The following is a 21,551-nucleotide window of genomic DNA, read 5'->3' on the forward strand; positions in this document are numbered from 1 at the left end:
GAATAGAAATAATTTAGTTTAAATTAAAATTTTTACATCTCAAATAGGTATATTGTCACTACTACATTCTGTTGGTGTAATCTCTGTATTTCAAGCATTAATATATACTACCAAAAAGCCAAATATGAAACTAAAGCAGAAAACTATTTTCAACTTTATACTTTTGATTTGTATATTAATCTAACTCATCTAAAAGTACTCAATTGTATGACAAGTGATATTATGTAAATTAGTGAATAGTTAAAGAGGTGAGATGTAATTGATAAAAACTTATTCTAACCATTTATCGTGTTCTTTTGAAGGGCTGATAGAGAAGAGTCATCTGTAATGTCCCTCCTTGCTGCTGGCTTTACAAGGGTATGTACCCACATCTTTGTTATGCAAATATAATTCAGCGTAAGAATTGACCTTATCTCAGTTTAGAGCCCAGTGGTTGTTTTGAATTAATCTGAAGGGAAAAATTGTCCTCGTGCTGTGTTATAGTTTGGCTTAACTTTGTAATCTAATAATCCACAATACTTTGCTTTCTTAGTCTCTCAAAACTGTGCCTACTAAAGTCATCTAAACATAGTAAAATCTCCTTTAATGGCTTACTCATTAAAAGTTATACCATAGCAGGATGTGTTGTTATAATGCTTATATGTATACATGCAACTTAAAGCCAGTTCAAGGATTCTGGAAAGAAGGCCAGCCTGGGATGGCTCCCTTTCTCTCCACCCCTGGTTCTAATCCATTGGTTTCTCTTAAGCCAAAGGGCTTCTGAAGGCTTTGGTCAGCTGGTTACCAATGAGCCTTGGGAATCATGATACAAAGAGCTTACATGCGGCAGAGTGTTAGGCAGATTTATAGCCCAAATTGGTATCCATGAGGTAGACCAGAAACCTCAAGCCTTGGGTTTAGTTTACAGCAGTTCTGGATGGTAGCACTCCCAGGTATCTGACGGAAGCAAATACAAATTCTCCCCAGAGAAAGACACCTTCTTTGGCCTCAGAGAAACTCTGCAAATAATCTTTCAAGGGCAGCAGGTAGCACTCAGTCAGCATTAACCAGTCCATAGGAGGCAAGGCTTTGCAACTAAGAACTGGCAGGAGGGGAAGAAGACAGCAGAAACAGTCTCACACACCCCTCAGAAATTAGAATTTTCAGGTCTGAGTTATAAAACAAATACACTTATTACACGTCAAGAAATAAAAGACAAGGCAAGCTTGGAAATATCTGCAAGGAATAGAAAACTATAAAAAGTGACACAGCAAATTTTAAGCAGAACATAATTAAATTTTGAGAAATACACATATAATAACTGAAAATTTAAAACCTTAGTAGATCAGAAGAAATTATCAAAGATACAAGGATACAAAAATAGAAAATAGGTTTAGAAATGTGGAGGATACAGTGTGTAGGGTTAGCATATATGTAACTGGAGTTTCAGAAGGACAGGAGAGAGAAAAGGGCAGTATATTTGAAGAGAGTTTTCCAGAACTGAAGAAAGACTATAGTCCACAGATTCCAAAATACCAAACTAGAGTAAATACAAAGAGGACACATCATAGTGGAAAAACAAAACAAAGAGAAGATCTTAAACTCAGAGAAAAAATTATTTTCAGAAGAATGGCAGACTAACAGCTGGCTTCTCAGCAGCAATAAATGGAAAATAGAAAACAGTGAAATAATAGTTTCAGTGTGTTAAAATAACCTTGACTGTTATACCTAGCATGAATACTTCCAAAAATGAGGGTGTATGTCCATACCCAGGTGTGCATATGTGCATATAATGTAGAATACTTATCTTCGTGTATACTTATATAACATCCAGTGACAGCTCAGTGTTTAAATTCTAGGCTCTGAGCAAACCCCAGGTGTCTTCAAGGTTTATGGGGAGGAAGACCCAAGGAATAGGAAATAACAGTGTGAAATCCGTCATAAACACTAAGATAGGAGTAAAATCAAGTGCATGGGAATGGGCTGAGTTCTCCCATTAAAAGGATAAGCCGTTTAGATTGGGTTACAGAAGTTCAGTTATATGACTTTGTAAGACAGTGATAAAACAAGGTTAATGATAAAGGAACAAAAAAAATAATAATAAATAAAGGAACAAAGAGGTAGCCAGTACATGCAGACGAAAGAAACACGGAAATTCCAATATCAACATTAGATAAAGTGGATTAGGATTTTGTTTTATACACACATAATCTTATATAAAAGCACACATTAGATTTTTATTATTACATATAGCTTTGCGGGTCTCCTTTTCCGGCGCCCCCAACAACATACACACATATCAGCTCCTGTCCCCATTCCTTGACCTCCAGTCATCCATGTTAACTTGCCTGGGAACAACCAAGTCAGCCGGCGTGAAGGTGAGCATCCCTTTAAGAATCCCAGGTTGGAAACTGTAGATCACCTATTCCCAGTGGATCTTTAGATCATCCCTCCCTAAGCTGTTGGGGAAAGCATCCTCATGAGGAAAAAAACTTCCCCAGGTAACTTGGAGGATCTTCATATTATTACTCTTAGGCTGCAAAACTGTTCTTTTTAACAAGGGCTTTAGATGCTTCTACTTTCTAGTGAAACTAATGAAGCTTGGGGCCTAGATTATTCATCTTGCCTTGGGTTGTTTGCTTACTTACAGCCCTTGGAAGTCATTAAGCTTTTTATGTGTAGGGGCTTGTAGACATAGTGTTGGAAATTTGTGTGTTTGAAATTCTGCACAAAAAATTCCATCAGCACAGCTGCAAGGACTGGAAAGCGTATCCTGGTAGAAAGTCTAGTTAACCATGGCCCTTGTATTTTCTTAGTATAATTGAGTTATCATGAAGCTAACTTGAAAATTGAAAAATAATCATCACACACAGACTCCCGCCCCTCTCACCTGTACCACTTAATCAAGATGTCCCCTGAAGCCTTTGCTGGAACTGTGTTTCGGTACATGTTCCTATGGAGCACAGAAGCTTTAAAATTTTAGAGGTCCACCACTTAGGAAATACGGAGGTAGCAGCAGTCTCACCACTTTGTATGTGGGTGACCAGTCCTCAGAGACCATGTGTGCTAACTGATCTTCTCATGCAGAGTCCCACACCTTCATGTTACAGAAGGATACTGAGTTGACAGAGGGCATAGCATCCTGACCTAGGGGGAAGGTGATTCTCCCCAGTCTCATGGCTGATAGACAGTGGCGCCCAGGCTTGAGCCCAGCCCTCGAGCTGAAAGCCATCGCTGCAGGGAGATCTTTGGGATTCAGGGAGCAGTCCGCTATTTTATGGATTGGCCATTGCCCAGGTTTTCAGAGTGGATGGAGACCTGCTTGCCTCTTTGGCACTGGAGCATCTGCCGACTAAAATCTCAAAAGTTCAGGTTTAGTATCTCTCAATACTGGTTGTGCATTAGAGCCCCCTGAAAAGCTTTGGTGGAGATCCTGTTTCATTTGGTGTGGGGAGGGGCCTGCACCACTGGTATTATTTTTTAAGGTTGCAGAGAATTCTAATATGCAGCCAAGGGTTAAGAACCACTAGGTGGGGCCCAGCAAGGTGGGTGGGTGTAATATGCTGTGGATAAAGTGAGGTTGAGTCAGCTCAGGAGTGTGCAGAATTTGTGGCCCCAGCCCCTTGTGTGGGATGGGTTGATAGGCTGGAGAGAGGAGACCAGCTGCTGTTTAAGCAGAGGGAATGGCAGCCTGATTCCTGAAGATCTCTGGACCTGTGAAATCCTTGGGACATGAGTGAAAGTTGGAGAAGGGCAGGAAAGATAGGATATTTAGACGTAAAGAACAAAGCAGAGGTAGTGACGGGGAGGGGTAGACAGCAGGAGCAAGATGCTGTACTTGTAGTCACATGTGCTCATTTTAACCTTGATGTCCACCTTTGGGGTAAAAAAGTTTGAATATGTATATTCACACCCAGTGAAAACTGGTTGCATGTGTGGGAGCCATTATACATGATGCACGTCTTCGTGTCCCAAGATCTTGCCTGCAGAGCACGTTAGTCCAAGCAAGCCCTTGGACACTGGGGACCCCGTCTATCTCAAGTCCCTCACCCCTTGTCTGCTGGCAGTGGGCACACACTGCCCAGAAACCTCTTCTCCCTATTCCTGCCGGGTCAGCAGGGGGCGCCCGGGCAGATGGGCAGTGTTCTTGGGTGTTCCTGTGGGGTCACAGCTGACTGAGGAGTGAATGGCAGGGAGCACTCTCCTCCCCTCCGTCGATGGGAGCTAGTAGGCATGTCACCTCTCAGACTTCTGTGGGTGAGAAGGACTGTGCTTTGCCCTGCAGGGGCCCATCGTGCCCATGGCCAACAGGCCTTGCCTTTCCTCCAGGGGACGGCAGTTGCCGTGCTTCATGTCTGTGCAGCAGTTTGTAGTTAGAGTTGCAATGGTCATCTGAGGTGGGTGGGTGGGAGCAGTATTGTCTTGTTTTGCAGGTGAGGAAGCAGGCTCGGGAAGGTTAAGGGCCTCGATGAGAATTATGTAGCTTTTAAGGCATAAACCCGGAGCTGGCTTTTCAGGTTGCTTGACACACAGACAAGACCCTGATCACTGTTCAGACAGGAGGATAGCTTCACTGGTGACAGAAGGAGCTCCACAAGGGCCCCATGCCCCATGTCCCAGATTGGCCTAGCTTTGGCTTGTAGTAGTGGCCTGCAGAGGTCTTGTCTTTTTTACATCTGAGTGGAACTATATGACAGAGCACAGTGACTTCTAAGATGTCTTTGTGAAATATATAATTTGGTGGTAGAATGGGTTCAGGCTTCTCATAATATGTAATTTGCTTTGTTGGGATGTTTCCATTATGTAAAGGTTATTCCACAGCAATAAGACAGACTGGGCAAAGCCATGGCTCCGCCAGGACCTCCGCTGTGGAGGGTAATCCTCTGTCAGCTTAGTTGAGCTGCCCTTTAAAGTTAATATAGGAAAATGTTGCCTGAGTGGGAGTTACCTCTGGGAGATGCAGCTGTGCAGAAATGTATAAGCGTATTTTTGCTTACTGTGAGCTTGCACAACTTGAAAGAGGACATATACTATCCTTGAATAAGTGAATAAATTCTGAAAGTTAATATAAATAGAACTTTAGTTATTAAATTTCTTCCTTCTGCATGTTCTAGCCTCTGCCAGTGACACACAGACACCAAAAAATCCTCTTACTTCAAGGCACTAAAAGAAAAGTATTCTTAAGCCCTATTTTTTTTCTAATTCCATTTATTTACTACTTTATTGAGATACCATTCACATACCATGCAATTCAGCTATTTATTTTAAACCTGATGTAGTATTACTTTTATAAAAGATGTATATAAAATAATTATAATACAGTTCTCCATTTCTACTTCATTACTCCATTCTACTTCATGACAATATATCTCATACATCATTCAATGTAAGTACATATTCACATTCTTTTTAACAGCTGTGTGCTGTTCCATTAAATGGCTATTCTATAGTTTTTTAATTAATTTTTTAATTTAATTTTTTTCTCTTTCCAGCAAATGCCTTGCCTGTTTTTCTTTCTGTCTGTCTGTCTTGTCTCTTTTTTTCTTTATTGAGGTATAGTTGATCAACCATTTAAAGTGTGCAACTCAGTGGTTTTTTAAATATATTCTCAGACCTGTGCAAGTGCTGTTTTTTAAAAGCAAATTTGGTACTAGTAAGTTTTCATCTCTCATTTCCGGTTCATCATTAAAGATACATTATTTTTTAGATTTCAGCTACCAAGTTGGAGAAGTCTGTTGAAAAGAATGATTTATATATATATTATAATAATTTAAAGGTGCACACTTGTTTATCCGCAAAATCCCCTTTCTGTTTGTAGAGGTATGTAGAAAACCCCAGCCCCATGGCCTGTTACAATGAACTGCTCCAGCTGGAGTTTGGAGAGGTGCGATCACAGCTAAAACTCAGGTAATTCTGCTGCTTCTGGGAAGCCCATCATATCACACAGGGCACCACTGCAGGAGAGGACTTCGGCTGTGGGCAGCTACATTTTGGCTGTAACTGACCTCCTACTGAAATGGGATGGGGTGGTGGGAAGGCATCTCTCCTCACACAGACTTCTGGAGTCTGCCTGAATGTCTAACAGGTGGTCACATTAGTGATTGGAGACTCAGAGTTAAAGATGGAGCTCCAAATAAATAGCAAATAAAAAAGCAGAATGCAGAAGTATATATACTGAATTAATCTGTTTTTTGATTAAAAAAATTACTTAAACATACATATACACCCAGCCCGTTAACGTTCTCTCTGGTGGGTGACATGTTTTCTTCTCTACAATAAGCATTTTGTAATTTGCTCTTGCTAAACTTTTTTTTTCAAGTGAATTGAGTGGAAACCTAGTTCTTTGCAGAGTGAAAAAACCAGAAAAATTAGTAAAATTATGAAGTTGACAGAAGTGAAGGGAAAAAAGACCAATAGCTCTGTCATCCTAGCTCTCTTCCTTGGGTGGCCTGCTGCTCTTTAACATTTCCTTTACCAGGATCAAAGAGGGAGTGCAGTCATTCAGTTTGCATGTGTCCAGGGCTGAGAGAAGGGGACCAGAATTTGGAGTATCGAGATTAGTGGGGACCAGCACAGGGTTCCCCATGCAAGGAAGGAAACACTTTGTAGCCCAAGTGAAATGAAGTGTGAGGAGGCAGAGAAGTGCTGAGCAGAGGTGTTTCTGGGCAAGGTCTACAGAAGAGCTCCTTTCTGTTGCCAAACTGCAGGGAAACTTGAGATGGGTGGTTGCCCTCTGGCCTGCCTCGTCCTCTCTCCGGAGCCTTCTGCAGCCTGGCTGTGGCACTCCCACAGCAGACCTGGCTACTGCCCTCTCTCAGAAGAGAGCGGAGTTGGGTGCATGTTAGACGGAGCAGGAGGTGATGTCAGTGCTTATTTTGTTGAAGCACGATGCAGAAACAGACCAGGGAGGTTAACTGACTTATATCCAAGATCTCACAAACAGCAAATGGCAAGGTAATCCTTTAGGTTGTAACCCACATTTTAAAAACCTTAATCATTGTCTCTCCTCACGTTCTGCTTTGTTCTCTGTGTGCCAGGAGGTATCCGCTCTAAAGGGAGATAAGCAAACGTGAAGGGAAGAGGGAAGTGTGGGGCTAGAGAATTGGGAGCAATAGAGAGAAACTTGTTCTGCCAGATATTAAAATGCATTAAAAATTATAACAAGCAACTTTGTGTTGCTGCCAGATCAGTGAACTAGAGTGTAAAGTCTAGAAAGAGACATAAGTGTATTTAAGAATTTAAGAATTAAGAACATAGCACATGTATTCAACATGGCAATTTAAATCCACACAGAAAAGAATGGACTTTTCAGTGAATAGAATTGTGACAACTTGTTAACTACTTGGAAAGAAAATTAAGTTATATTTGAATCTCACACCCAGTCCCAAAATAAACTCCCAGTGAATAATGTTAAAAAGTAGGGCCACATAAGTACTGAAAATATAATTGAACATATGTAATTGAATGATGAAGTCTTTTTAAACTCAGCATAGTGTAAAAGCCAGACTTCATAAAGGAAGAGAGTCAGATTAGGCAACATAAAAATGTTAAACTTGTCTCAGTAAAAGTGTCTTAAATAATGTTAATATTTAGACAAATAACAAACTGGGAAAAATATATTCATAACACACAGGACAGACAAGTTAATATCCTAAATATGTAAAGAGCTTTGATGAAACAGTTTAAAAATGGAAGCAGTAGAAAAAATTGAAAAAGATGTGTTGTGAACAGGCAGTTTATAGGAGAGATTTAATAGCTAGTAAACATGAAAAGATGTTTAGCTTCACTGGTAATCAAAGAAATGAAAATGATACACCATTTTTTATTTACCAGATCTGCAAAAATTTTAAAAGAGTGAGAAAACGCAGTAGGGCTTCTCACAGATCCATCTAAGCTTGTTATATCAGAGGTGGGAACTTACTTCTCATTGTTTTTTGATTCTTGCTTTTTTTTTTTTTAAATAACAGCCTTATTGAGGTATAATTCACATACTATCTCTTGATTTTTGTATGCCAAGAAATAAGCTTATTGGCTAAGCTGCTTTGTTTTATTAGCTAGACAGTTTGGTAATACCAGGAATAATGTAAAAGCATTGTAATTGTTAGTTTTCTTAATGTAATCTCCATACTTCATGAACAAGTAGGTAGTTGCTTTCTTTTTTTCATCTTCTGAGGCATATGCAAGGAAAAAAACTGTAAGCAACCTAAATGTCTAGTCACGGGGAGTTTGTTGAATAAATTATGGTATAACTTTATAATAGAATATTATATCGTTATTAAAATCATAAGGAACTAATTACTGACATGGAAAGATATTAATGTATATTGTTCGGGACAAGCAGATTATAAAACTGGAGAGTATGATCTTATAAATATATATATTACATGTATATTTACACAAGTAATTGCCTACAGCACCAACTGTAGGTGTTGGAATTTCAGATGATTTGATCTCATTTCTTTTAAAACAGATTTGTTGAGATAAAATTCACATGCTATACAATTCACCTTTTTAAAGTGCGCAGGTCAGTGGCTTTAAGTGTATTCAGAGTTGTGCAGCCATTGCCACAATTTTAGAACGTTTTCATTACCCTCAGTCCTAGATAACCACTAACCTAATTTCTGTCTCTATAGATTTGCCTGTTCTGGACATTGCATATAAAATAGAATCATACAATATGTGGTCCTTTGTAACTGGCTTCTTCTAAGTTAGCATAATGTTTTCCAAGGTTTATCCATATTATGGCATGTATCAGGACTTTCTTTTATGTCTGCATAATACCCTTTGTATGGATATACCACATTTTATCCATCTGTTCGTCGGTTGATGGGACGTTTGGGTTGTTTCCACCTTTTGGCTATAAATGTTTGCATGGACGTATGTTTTCATTTCTGTTGGATGTCTACCTAGAAGTAAAATTGCTGGGTCATATGGCAACTCTCTGTTTAACAGCTTGAGAAACTGCCAGGCTGTTTTCCAAAGAAGCTGCACCATCTTACACTACCACTAGCAGATTATGAGGGTTTCTCACCAACACTTGTTTTTATCTGTCTTTTTGATTATAGCTATCCTAGTGTGTATGATGTAGTATCCCATTTATTTTTATTTTCTAATTTTAAAAAAGAGTTACCTGTGCGATTAAAAAGTGTTTTCAAACAGTGAGGACATGGGACAGTGCTCAGAATACAAAGCTAAGTAGAAGCAGGGAACAAAGATAGTGATCTCGATGATCCCAATTTTATGGAAAGAATTTGTTGAAAACGATAGCTGCAGATGGTTGGCTGCCTCCTTTCTCCCAGGATTTGTGTGGAGTTCTTGACTCCATTTTCTCACAATTCCTCATGAGGACCCTTCAGATAGTGAGAAGGGAGAACCAAGGAGGTTCAGTCATGTCCCACAGCCAGTGAAGGGCTGTGATTTGAACCCTGGCGTGTGTTGCACCTGATCAGCTTGTCCTTAGATTGGAAGGAAAGGCACCAAATTGTGCATAGTCATGATTCCAAGTAGTGGCTTTACAGGAGGTGTTTGTTTCTTGCTTTATAGTATTTTCCCTTCTTCTTTTTATTAAATTAGCATTTGTTACCCTTATAATCAAATAACACATTTAAATAAATTAATGTAATATCCCAAGACTGTATTATATTCTGAAGTACTTACATTAATCATTCTTTTTCTTTCCAAACCCTAAAGGGCTTGTAACTCAATATTCACTGCATTAGAGAAAAGTCAAGAAGCAATTGAAATTACAAGTGAAGACCACATTATACAGGTTTGTTATTTTGGAAGTTTGTACGTCTGGATTTCTGGTTATATTTGTTTGCATTTTTAGGCTTGAACTCCTCCAATATGTTGTGTTTTTTTCCTGAAGTTCAAGGGGCCAATTTTTTCCTTAAAAGATTGTCAGAATAAAATCTATAAGATATGCAATTTAAAATAAATTCCCTATGGGTACGAAAAGATTCTAATAATTACTCAATATACTAGAAAATAGTCTATAGAAATAATGGCATTTGCAATTATTATTATTATTATTATTATTATTATTATTATTATTATTATTATTATTATTATTATTATTATTATTATTATTATTATTATTTGCTTGTTTATTTATTTAGCAAGGAGGGATTTTTATCCAGAGGGTTATTTCTGGGGTGGGGTGGGGGAGGGACTATTTCAACAAGGAGAGGCTCTGACCATAAGGATTATACACGCTCACCTTTCCCCCTGTTTCTGAAGAGAGTTTACACCTACAGAAATTTGTAAGAAACTACTCCAGAATTTAAAAAATAAACTAGTAATTACTGAACAGATTACGCATTATTAGTGAAGTGGGTTCGTAAAAGTGACTTGAGATAACATGGCTTGTACTTTTAGATAACAGGGAGGGAGTTGTGCCAGAGAAATGTTCCTTTTGTTTGAGAACTAGCTCCACTTTGATTTTAGTTCTGAGCACTCCAGTTCTTCACTTTGACCTAACTAGTAATTTCTAAGACCTGATGATGCGGACATTCAGGAGTTGTGCCCTGAGAGGTACCGTGGGCCGGTGGTTGAGGGCACGGGCTTGGTGTCAGGTCAGGCCTGGGTTCCAATCAGCCTCAGCCCCTTTCTAGCTGAGTGCCTTCAGGCAGTTTACTTAATCTATCTGAATCTGCTCTCTCATCTGTACCAATGGGAATAATATTAACACTATCAACAGCCTGCGTTTTATAAGGCTGTTCTGAGGACTAAATGAGTTAATGTGTGTAAAGTGCTTACTGTAGTGCCTGGCAAGGAAAACAGGCCCTAAACAGTATGATTATTGTTGTATCATCGTCATTATTTGTTATTAGCACACACACAGCTTTCTCATCCATTTTCTTCTAGCCTTACAGTCCTATTTGAAATTTAACCTTACATTTGCAAACACTTCCTAGTTCATAGCCTGCTTTCCAAAAACATTATTCATTTGTATCATTTGAAAGAGACAAAATAAATGATTCATTCCCATTAAACAGATATGCAGACTGAGACTTGGAGGGGTTAAGTGACTAGTGGGAGTAGAGCCTGGGCGTTTCAGACTCCCAGTCTGGTGCTTTAATCCACTGTATCATAATCTAAACAGCCCTTTTGTAGCAGCCCCGGGTCTGTCTCCATGCGGCTTCTCTCCTCTGCCAGTGTCACCCTCCCTGGAGCCTCAGGAGAACACGGCAGCGAGCCAAGCCTGGTGTCGCCAGAGCAAAGCCTTCTCCAGACGCCAGGGTTTTTCTGGGCTTGTGCCCTTGTGGCTTTAGAACCATCATAGTGAGTGTCAGGCTTCTGAGCTTTCTGAGGAAAAATATGATGGTTTATGTTAAACACCACTCTTTTCAAAATTTTTTTAAATTCACTTGATTTTTTTTCTTTTGTCTCTCCCCAGTATGCAAACCCGGCATTTGAAACAACAATGGGCTATCAGTCAGGTGAATTAATAGGGAAGGAGTTAGCAGAAGTGCCTATAAATGAAAAAAAGGCTGATTTGCTCGATACTATAAATTCATGCATCAGGATAGGCAAGGTAAGTAAGAGGTCATTACCCTTGTTACGTTCACATAACAGAGAGAGGAAAGGAAGCCGATTTAGCGCTCACAAAGCATTGCTCGGGCAGGTAATCTTAGGTTCACTCTTTCCAGAAGCTTGGGGAAGTGTACTCCTGTTATGCCCATTTTTCAGATGAGGAAACTGAGGCCAAGAAAGTATATAACCTGATCAGCCAATAAGCGGAGTAACTTTGACACTGAAAATCATTGTTTTCACTTTAGTAATAAGTAAGTTGATCTTTCTAATAATCGATCTTCTAAGTGGTAATAGATGTTGGCAAGTAGTCCTGGGCAAAGGATTGCTAGTGAGCTGACACTTCTCTGAACACACCTGAGCCCATCATTCTCTAAGCCTCGTTCATTCATTCAGCATGTTTTGAATGCCAGGCACTGTGCTAGATCCTGGTATAGAAAGAAGAGCACAATAAAGATTTCTTGGAGCACTCCTATACCTGGTGCAAAACAGATAAAAGAGTTATTCCACAGTCGTGTGAGAAGTCACATAATCATGGTGCTGAAGGAGTAGACAAAGAAAGGCAGGCTCAGTCTGAAAAGTCATTTCTCTCTCTGAACAGTGGCTTCTGACAGCAACTCATAAGGTTTTAAAATATGATGAGGAGGAAAAGGCTACTGCTTTTCTTAGTTATTCTTAGGCTTTTCTGCTGGGCTCTATTTAACTTTTGGAAGTTGGGTTGTGACTGTTAATCTGATTATTCAGAACATTTGAAAAATTGGTGACCTGCTGTCCTGCCCACTGTCCGGAGTCCCCAGTGGAAGTGATGCCCTTCCCTTGTGGCATTTGGCCTGTTCCTGTCCTGTAGCACAAAAAGGCAGCCTACATAGAGGGCAGAGGGGGCTCTACAAAGCATTTACTCCCACTTGGCTTGGGCCCCTTGAAGACACCGTGAATGGGCCTGTGTCCTTTGCTTTGCCGTGGCTCTGAGCACACAAGATGGCCTTACAGTGAGAACAGGGAAAGAGCAGGCCAGCTGTGAGGGCCCAGTAGTGCCCTCAGGGGGGTAACAAAAAATGGGCACTGCTCGAATCCTATTTTGCCTTCAGCTTTTCTGTTGAGGATGATGATTTTCTTACTAGAGACAGAGGCAGGTCCTCTGGAAAGAGAGACGAAGGCTGAGATGGATGAAGCGACCCACAGAATCTCAGGCACACTGCGCGGGTTAGGCCCAGTTCCCTCCCTTGGCCAGGAGAGGGGCCCTCACACACGGCAGCCAGAACAGCAGCCATCCCAGACCCCAGCAGCCTTTGAAGGGCTTTGCCAGGGCCTCCCCTGTCTGGCGGTTAGGCCCCGTGTCTCTGGGTCAGCCAGGGGTTTTGTTGGGAGGTTCAGTGGGGTGGGAGCCAGGGATGATGGCTCTCGTGCTCCTTGATCTGGCAACAGCACTTACAGTGAAGCGGCCCATCTCCCTCTCACTGGGGAGAGCAAGTCGAGATGGAGCTGAATTAGCTGTCAGCCCTGGCATCTACCCAGATCCAGGTGAACAGAGTCTTGCTTCCTGAGTTATGCTATCAGGCTCCAGGTACAAAGGGCCTCAAATTCAAACAGCAGGAAACCTGTTCTCTAAAATCTATCTCTGCTATGAGCAGAGAATTTGAAAGATGATCACATTATCTGCCTCCATACTGCTTTATTTCAAAAAGGGACCTGGTCATTTGTTTTGCATGTTCCCAAGTTCTGGGGGAGAATGTAAGAGCTGCCGTTTGTCCTTTGTTAGTAACCAGCTGGTTCGCTGGCAACACTGAAGCAGGACAGACTGCTTAGCTGGGCAATTTTTTGAGGTGAAAGAATATATGGCTTTTCTAATTGGGTCTTCCTGGGGAGAAGGTGTTGCTGAGAATCAGCTGGCCCCGGGCGAACAGTGGTACCATGGTCAGTGGAGAGAGTCCAGATTGCACTGGGAACCAAAGTGGAGACTCAGAATTGGGCAGATAAGGGGGGCAGGGGCTTTGGAGTGTCAGATTCTCGGTATCCAATCAACTGGAATTTTTTAGGGGCAGTGGAGAAATTCTGATGATGTTCAGACGGAGAATAATGCCAATGCGCCATAAACCTCGTCTGCTTGTTGTTTCTCAGCCTTTCTCAGAAGGTTGAGAGAATTGTCAGATTATCCAAAATTGCATTTGGGGTTGGGATGATTTTTTTTATCCTAATTGCTTTAGTAGCAATGGTAAATGAATTGGAACTTGAGGTGAAAAATGTTCTTGGGTTTAGGTTTTGAACGCAATGTGTAATGAAGCTTACATTCCATTTATAGGAGTGGCAAGGAATTTACTATGCCAAAAAGAAAAACGGAGATAATATACAACAAAATGTGAAGATAATACCTGTCACTGGACAGGGAGGGTAAGTGGAAAAAACAAGTACTCGAGTCAACATACCATGTTTGGCTTATTGCAAAATTTGCTTTAAATGCTTAAGTTAAAAACTGCATGCAGAAATTTATAAGAAAGACTTGTAACAAGGTCAGGTATTATCAAACAGCAGCCTTCCAGGGTAGTTCCTTGTGGTTACAGCCTGACCCTCCCTCCAGCTGGCAACCCAGAGCCACCAGACTTAACTTGAGTAGGAGACTAAAGTATCTAGATCTGAGTGTCACTCTTCTAAGCTGTATGCTAAGAACACTAACTGGTGGACTCCCTGTATGTGAACGATTTCCATCTGACTCGATAGCCTGTGTTATTTCTGCACAGAACTATCAAATTAGATAAAAGTATTTTAAATATTATCATTTATGGAAACTCATATAAAGCAGGTGTGACCACAGATTGGAAGGCAGTGTATATCAGGAGCCTAAAAATTTCATATGGTCTGTGCCAGAATCTACCTTAAATAATATGAACAGTGGAAAATTATGAATATGAATTGTAGACCACCCAGCAATCAAATATGCAACCATTAGAAATTATCAGAAAACTAAATTACGAGGAAAAATGTTTGATAATTGCAAAAGTCAAGATATAAAATCATACTTGGTGTATGATCTCAGTCATGAAAATGAAAAAAGGAAAAAAAGAAGAGGAGGAGGTGAGGCAGTGGTGGTTCTAACAGCTGCCCTTCCCCCCGGGGCGGGCTCTCAGTGCCTGGTAGACGTCCCTTCATTTAACCCTGACTGCAGCCCTGTGATGTCAGCCCTGTGATCATCTCCATTCCACAGATGAGGAAGCTGAGGCTTGGAGAGGCGAGGCTTCCAGCCCAGGTCCGCGGCCCGGCCGCAGGGCTCTGCGCTGACTGCACAGCTCACGTGCTTGGTCACCAGGCTTTGCTCCCAGCTGGCGATGGCCTCGGGGAGACGGGTCTGTGTGGGCTCTCTGTTCTGATTCTTTGCCTTTTTATGTCCTTTTCAAATAATTTTGGGAGAAGTATGTAGGGATTTGATTGCCAAGGAGAAAAACTGAAACAAACCAAAGGGACAATAAATAAGAGAGAAGAGTCAGCAGCTTCTGAGCTGAGCCCCAGTCGCTTTGTGTTAGACTCGCAGCTAAACGAGTTAAATGTGAACGCCCCCCAGTGTGGCCTTCGGCTGTTTGCATGAACGGCTGGGAGCAGGCTGCCTGTTGGAACTTGAAGAGCATCAATATAAACGGTTGTGAAAATGAAAACGTGTCAGGGAATTAAAGGCTTTTGGTTGGTTAACATGAGTACATTTTTTAAAACATAGGTATTTTTTTATTGTATGTTGTGATGACTTGGAAGGATTTTGTTGTCTTAACTCGAGTCAGCCTCTTCTACAGACACCAGAGGGTGTTTGTAGACTCTTGTTCGTTTATTGATGGCCTTGGCCACAAACAATAGAAATGCTCTCTTCAAAGCATTGTATATATTGTGAAAGAGAGAGCTCTTTTCATAATGAAAGGATGGCTACATATCCATCAGAATAGAGAGCCAGGAGAGAAATAATGCCTTGTTTTCTACTTGCAGAAAAATTAGACACTATGTGTCCATTATCAGAGTGTGCAATGGCAGCAATAAGGTATGTAAGGAGAGCCCGCGGCCCGGCAAGATTTCCCCCACTGCACAACTAGGCTCAGAACTAATGGCTTCTAAAATTCATTTTTAGGCTGAGAAAATAACTGAATGTGTTCAGTCTGACACCCATACAGGTATGACGCCCCCTATTCATTCCTAGGGTTCACTGAGCTTTTGAAAAAAATCATACCCAACCCTCCCTCTGAAGAGCTTGCCTGGTGCGTAGGTGGGACTGTGTTTTCCTGGCCCCGTGGCAGCATCTCTCTCCCTGATTCCCAGGCTGGTTTATGAGTCAAAGGACCTGAGCACTGGTGGGAGTTCTGACAGGTGTCCTGGGACGGGTCTCAGCCTGTGGGGAGAGAACCGGTCACTTCAAATGCATGGACTTCTGTGAAGATGTGTTGAGTGGAGTGTGCTTTGTTGGCCTGATCTGTGCTTTAAGAGGCAGCAGTGCTGGCTGTCACTACAGAGCTTCAGCAGGGACACTCCCGCCGCCAGACTTCAGGGCGGTAGGTGGACCCCGTCAGACTTGCCTCACCTCATGTCTGGCTCGTGAGGACCTGTGCCTCGGACGCCATCCGGTCCTCCCAGATCTGTGATACTGGGAGTGTTTTCCCCTGGCCTGAAGTCACCTGTTTCCTTCTAGCAGAAGTCATGGTTTCAGCAGGCCACCTTCCTGCTCTGGCCCTCACGGACGAGGGGCCAGGCTGGGACGGTGCAGCTCCACGCCAGCTCCACACCAGAGGCTCTCCTGCAAGCCCGTGTGGACGCCGTGCAGCACCCTGCCCTGCCCAGGCCATGCTCTGGTTGCCCTGGGAGGAGACTGTCTGCATCCCTTCAGCTGCTGGTGATGTGCCTTCAGCAGGGCCGGAGCAGCTCGTTCATTCATTCTGGGCATGTTTCCTGCGTGGTTTTCTGAGCACTGGCTGTGTACAAGGCACGGTGCTGAGTGCTTAACTTAGAGGGCATTTAACTGAAGCCTGGTAATAACCCAATGGGGTAGACCCTTTATAGATGAAGTTCCCTTTTTACAGATAAGAGAACTGAAAGGCTTCATGGTTTGCCAAGGATGTCCATCTAGGATGTGGTAGAGCTGGCCTTCTAATCCAAATGGCCAACTCCAGAGGCTTTGAAGCACGTGTTGGGACAGTTCTTGTGGGCGTGCCAAGAGCAATCAGGCTTTGATGTGAAAACAAGAAAGACATTGCTACCAGGGGACACATAGCAGGTGACAAGAAGTGGTCAGTAGTGAGGAAGGATTCATGGTGCCGTGGTGGCTCAGAAGAAGAAGGAAAAGTTCTCGACAGGGGAGAGGTGAATGTGAGTAAGAAGAGGGCTGTGGGAGGAAAAGCATTCCAGAAATAAAAACAGGCACCAGAGAAGGAAAGTACAGAGTGTGCTCCAGAAAGAGCAGGATTAAATTCTGACTGGTATAAAAGGTCAGTGTGGAAAGGAGTTGGGATCATGAAGGATCCTTAGATGCTAGGTAGGAAATTAGGGTTTTCATCTGAAGGCAGTGGGAATTTTCGAGCAGGGAGTAACGTATTGACATCTGAGCTTGAAGAAGCTTTTTGGAGCCTGTATGTAAGAGACTACATGGAAGCAGGGACCAGAGACAAGAATACCAAGACTGCCGTCGCGTAGAGGAGCAAAAACAGGCCAGGGCAGAATTCAACCAAAACTCATTGCACAGGCCTCAGGTGCCAGGCCAGGTGAATGTCTCTGCTTGTGAAAACCTGCTTTCTGCGTTTCCTCTCGGGGTAGGGGTGGGGGTGCAGGGGACAAGGAGATGGTCAGGAAAGGCCTTGCCAGTAACATGACAAGGTGCTATGGAGAAGAGGCTTCAGCATATTTTGCAGGTTTCTCATGTGCCGCCGGGGTTGGGGCCACTGATAGCAGCCTCACAGACCTAAAAGGAGTGTTGCTCTGCATCTGGAGAAAGTGTGCTTTCTCAGGAGGAGGAGGCAGTTACTATTGTGAGGCTGCCGCAAGCCCAGGGCTGACAAGCGGCTGCAGACTTGGCAGTTTGGTGGTTGGTGGGTGAGACCCTGAGAGGGGGTCGTCCCGGTGCAGAGGAGGCACTCCATAAGCACTTGAACGGTTGAGAGTCTCTGAGAAAGCTCTCTGAAAGACTGCTCCCAGCAGAGTGACTTTTGGGCAAGTCACATAAGAAGCCTGGTTCTCAGCTTCCTGGCACCCCAGGTGGAGCCGGTCCTGGTGGACCACAGCGTTAGTGTCCGGATGGAGGCGGCTGTTCGTGAGCACGGCTGCATGGCTTTGCTCTCACAGCTTCTCTAGGGTTTCCTGGACTTACCCCACAGGCCAAAGAAATGTTGCTGACTTCCCTCTACTAAAAAGATGGGCAGTGTGGAGGGGTCAAATTTTATGGAGCAGGAGGCCAAGAGCAGAGACATGAAGTTGCAGGCAGTGCTGAACAAGCCCAGGTCTGTACAGGCCTCTTTAGCGTCCTCCCCACTGACGGGCCAGGTGCCTCAGGTCCGTCGGTGGTTGTGCAGCACTCCCGAGGCAGGAGGGCCTGAGCGAGCTGCTCCCTCAGGGCCTGCGGCCTGTGAGACGTCCGGCGCCCCCTCCCGCACGTCCCCTCGGCCATCCCGAGTCCCTGCCGAGAGCTGGGCACTCCCTGCAGGAGCAGGAGAAAGTTGTTTAAGAACAAAGTGCTATAGGGACTTGGGGCGTAGCCATCTTGTCAGGGCTGTCGGGAGCGGGAAGAGCTAGTATTTACAAAGAGGGAAAGTCACTGTAAAATGTGGAGTAGAAATGAAGGCCTGCTTCTTCTCCCTCCACGCTGGCCGCAGCCCTGGCCTCGGTACACGCGCGCTGCTCCTCACTCTCCGGCCACACCCTGCTCTATCGGACAAGCAGTTGCCTCCTCCTGGGGGTGCCTTCCTCCTCTTCTGGGTTATATCTGCAGAGCATCGCTCTTCTCTCAGAGGAGACTCCGCCGCTTCCTCCTCGGGGCTCCTTCTGTGCTTGGAAATCATTACTGTCATTCTTATTTCACCCGCCTGTGTTCCCCTCTGGACCACCCTCTTCGAGAATGGGAACCGTACCTTACTCACTTTCCTGTCCCTAACGCCTGGCTTAGAGCCTGCCACACAGTAGGTGCCCAGTATATGATTGTTGAGTGGCAAAAAGGGAGAAGGGTGAAGGAACAAGAAGTTCACAGTGCAGTCTTATCAGCCAGCTGTGTGGACACTGACCTCCACGAAGCTCAGAGGAAGGAGACACACTGGGGTCTGCCTGGGGGTGAGAGGAGGTGTGACTGTTAGGATGGGCATTTGGGGAGGGCACAGTGTCATGTGTCGGAGGCAGATGCAGCAGATGTCAAGGCTGTTGCTGAGACAGTGGGGAGCAGCTGTGCTGACACAGCCCACGCGTGGTCAGGGAAGCGAGAGATGACAGGCAGGCTGTTGCAAGCCGACTGTTCCTGTCCTTGACCGCCAGCAAGTTCCTCTTTATCTCTGAGGTGCTGAAGGGTTTCGAGTAAGGGAGCCATGCACTCAGTGGTTGTATTAGTGGTACTTTGATTTGTGCACAGGCATATGCAGGTGTTTGGAAAGGCAGAAGTGTCTGTTGAGGATCTGTTATGTGCTGGCGGTGCTGGTTACCTAGGAAAGGGTGATGGAGATTATTTCTGCCCTCACGTCATTCACAGCTGGTGAGGAAGACAGACAGTAAAGCAGGTGGTTACTCAGTGTTGGGATGGGGTGGTGAGGCATTGGGGCAGATTTCCCAAAAGTGATGATACCTGAACCGCATCTTAACTGCATCTTCAAAGAGGATCGAGAGTTAACCAGGTAAAGGTGGCGGCACGGAGAGGTGCGTTGCTCAGTGGAGGTAAGCAGTTTGTACCAAGGCGTAGAGGTTTGGGAGGTGAACCAGCACCTCATAAATGGGTACCTGGGAGAGAGGAGGCCCAAGTACCACAGGACTCTGGGTGCCACACTGGAGAATTTAAATCTTACCCCCAAAACAATAATGAACCATTAAAATGTTTGAATCAGGGGAGTGATCTGGTCAGATTTTGGTTTTAGAAGGGTCACATGGTTGCCTTTAGAGTATGGATTGAAGGGGGCAAGGTTGGGGCCTGTGGGACCAATGAGGGAGGCTGTCGTTATAATCCAGAGATGACAAGTGTCTGAGCCAGGATGGGGACAGAGCAGGGACAGATTAAAGAGGTAATTAGGAGACTGAATCTGGAGATTTATCTGACCATTTTAGGGAGAGAACCGGGGATGGGGTGGGAGTCATAGATGACTTGTCTCCAACTTCAGCAAAAAGGTAGATGCTGTTCAGTGACCTGGGATAAAGAGTGGATTTGGGGAGTGGCTTTGGGTGAAGATAATGAGTTCATTTGAAGTGCCTGAGGGGTGGCCAGTTCAGATCTAAGTCTGGAGCTCAGGAGACAGGCCTGGGATAAGACGCGACACAGAAATTAGCTATGGCTGTGGGGAGGAATGTGTTGTCTGAGGAGAGAAGGAAGGCTAAGGACTCAACCTTTGGGAAACCAGGGGTGCTGAGGAAGGGGGAATCATGACAGAAACTAGGAAGGAATAGTAAGAAATGCAAGGAAAGCCAACATGGACTTGTGCAAACCAGGAGTTTCCAGAAAGAGTGATCAGTTGTCTGGAACCACAGGTCAGTCAAGTCAGGTAAGAACTGAATTGTGTCCTTCAGATGTAGCAGCGAGAGGCCATCAGTAACCTTGACGAGGTCACTGCCAGTGCCCACACAAAGGAGGATGTAGCAAGTAGAGAAGCTTCTCAATGGTGGGAAGGAATACCAAGGCCTGCATCTGGGTCCTGGTTGTGAGCAGGATTCCAGGTGAGGAGGCAGAGAACACAGAGCTGCGGTGGGGAGACTTGAGCCGAGCGCCGGCTGTGTGCTCGCTCGTCTGCGCAGCGGCTCCCAGTTTCCTCGTCTGTGAAATGGGGACAGGGTGGTGAGGCTACCAGCAGGTGCAGAGGCGGGCACAGGAAGGAAGGTCAGCTTTGCCTTGTCCTTGATTGGTGTGGGGTCGGGGAGAGAGGAATCAAAGACAAGCCCTGCTTGGAGCCTCGAGGAGCAGAGGTGCCATCCCCGAGGTGTGGGGTCAGAGAAACCAGTGTTCCCTGTACCACCCTCGAAAAGAAGGGCACACTCTTCCCTGGGATGTTTTGAAACTTGCAGAAAAAGATTTTTTATCCTTTGAGGGAAGGATGGATGGGGATAAAAAATTCCCCACCTTTGTGTTCAGTTGTATAGACGTATAATAGGGGAGAGTCTCCTATTCTGCTAGTTTTTGCATCATGGGGCTCTGTAATTATGTAACCTGGAGACTGTAAAGCACTTGGTTATGACTGAACCAGGTGGGACACTTTGAGAAAGTCAGCTTCCCTTAAAACCTAATTGTTCGTAGTCTTCATCTCTGTGCACTGTGTTGATTTTTGTAGCATCCTAAATGGTATTCTGATTCTTGAATTTTGTTTTTTAAAACTTTTAGATTGGTAATTTTCCTAATATGTTAAAAAATAATCCCTTTGCAGAGGTAATTTATCATTTAATTGTTTCCACAGATAATCAGTCGGGCAAACATAAAGACAGGAGAAAAAGCTCCCTAGATGTCAGAACTGTTGGCTCTCGAGCAAGCGAAGGTGGGTCACAGAGACAAGGAGAAAACGTTCTCCTGTCCGTGTTGAACACATGAGGATGTCTGACACTCCTTCCCGTCTTCTCCCCGGGTCACTGAGGAGAGAATTTCAGCAAGGAGGGGATCCTCTAGCAGTCTGTGTCCACGTCTCCCTCCCCCGACTCCTTGGCTAGTGGATTCCATTCTGACCCTTTTGTTGGAGTCGGGGAATAAAGAAAAAGATACATTTTACCACCAATTCTATAGTTCATTTTCTAAACTGTAACAGCAGATGTCAGTTTATCTGCTGTAATCCTACGAGTAATGCATTTGGAGATTCCTAACATTATGGGCTGCAGTTTGCCATGGAAGCTTACCTTTTGGTGGGGAAGTGACCTGC

The 21,551-nt window shown here is 43.9% G+C and overlaps 1 protein-coding gene across 3 annotated transcripts in view; it reads left to right on the top strand.

Annotated features, from left to right (window-relative positions):
• The window catches only part of PDE8A (phosphodiesterase 8A), a 117,034-nt gene that overhangs the window by 72,782 nt on the left and 22,701 nt on the right, over nt 1–21,551 (top strand). For 2 of the 3 annotated variants that reach the window (XM_006198413.4, XM_072950847.1), the window contains exons 5-12: nt 303–357; nt 5,798–5,886; nt 9,670–9,748; nt 11,378–11,515; nt 13,811–13,899; nt 15,475–15,526; nt 15,614–15,656; nt 21,099–21,176. In XM_006198413.4, coding sequence (XP_006198475.1) covers nt 303–357; nt 5,798–5,886; nt 9,670–9,748; nt 11,378–11,515; nt 13,811–13,899; nt 15,475–15,526; nt 15,614–15,656; nt 21,099–21,176 — 623 coding nt within the window. Of the gene's footprint in view, nt 1–302; nt 358–5,797; nt 5,887–9,669; nt 9,749–11,377; nt 11,516–13,810; nt 13,900–15,474; nt 15,527–15,613; nt 15,657–16,171; nt 16,370–21,098; nt 21,177–21,551 lie in introns of all 3 variants that reach the window. The other variant, XM_072950848.1, reaches the window with a different exon arrangement.

The sequence above is a fragment of the Vicugna pacos genome, chromosome 27 (genome assembly GCF_048564905.1).
Source record: "Vicugna pacos chromosome 27, VicPac4, whole genome shotgun sequence".
In the NCBI taxonomy this organism is placed as follows: domain Eukaryota; kingdom Metazoa; phylum Chordata; class Mammalia; order Artiodactyla; family Camelidae; genus Vicugna; species Vicugna pacos.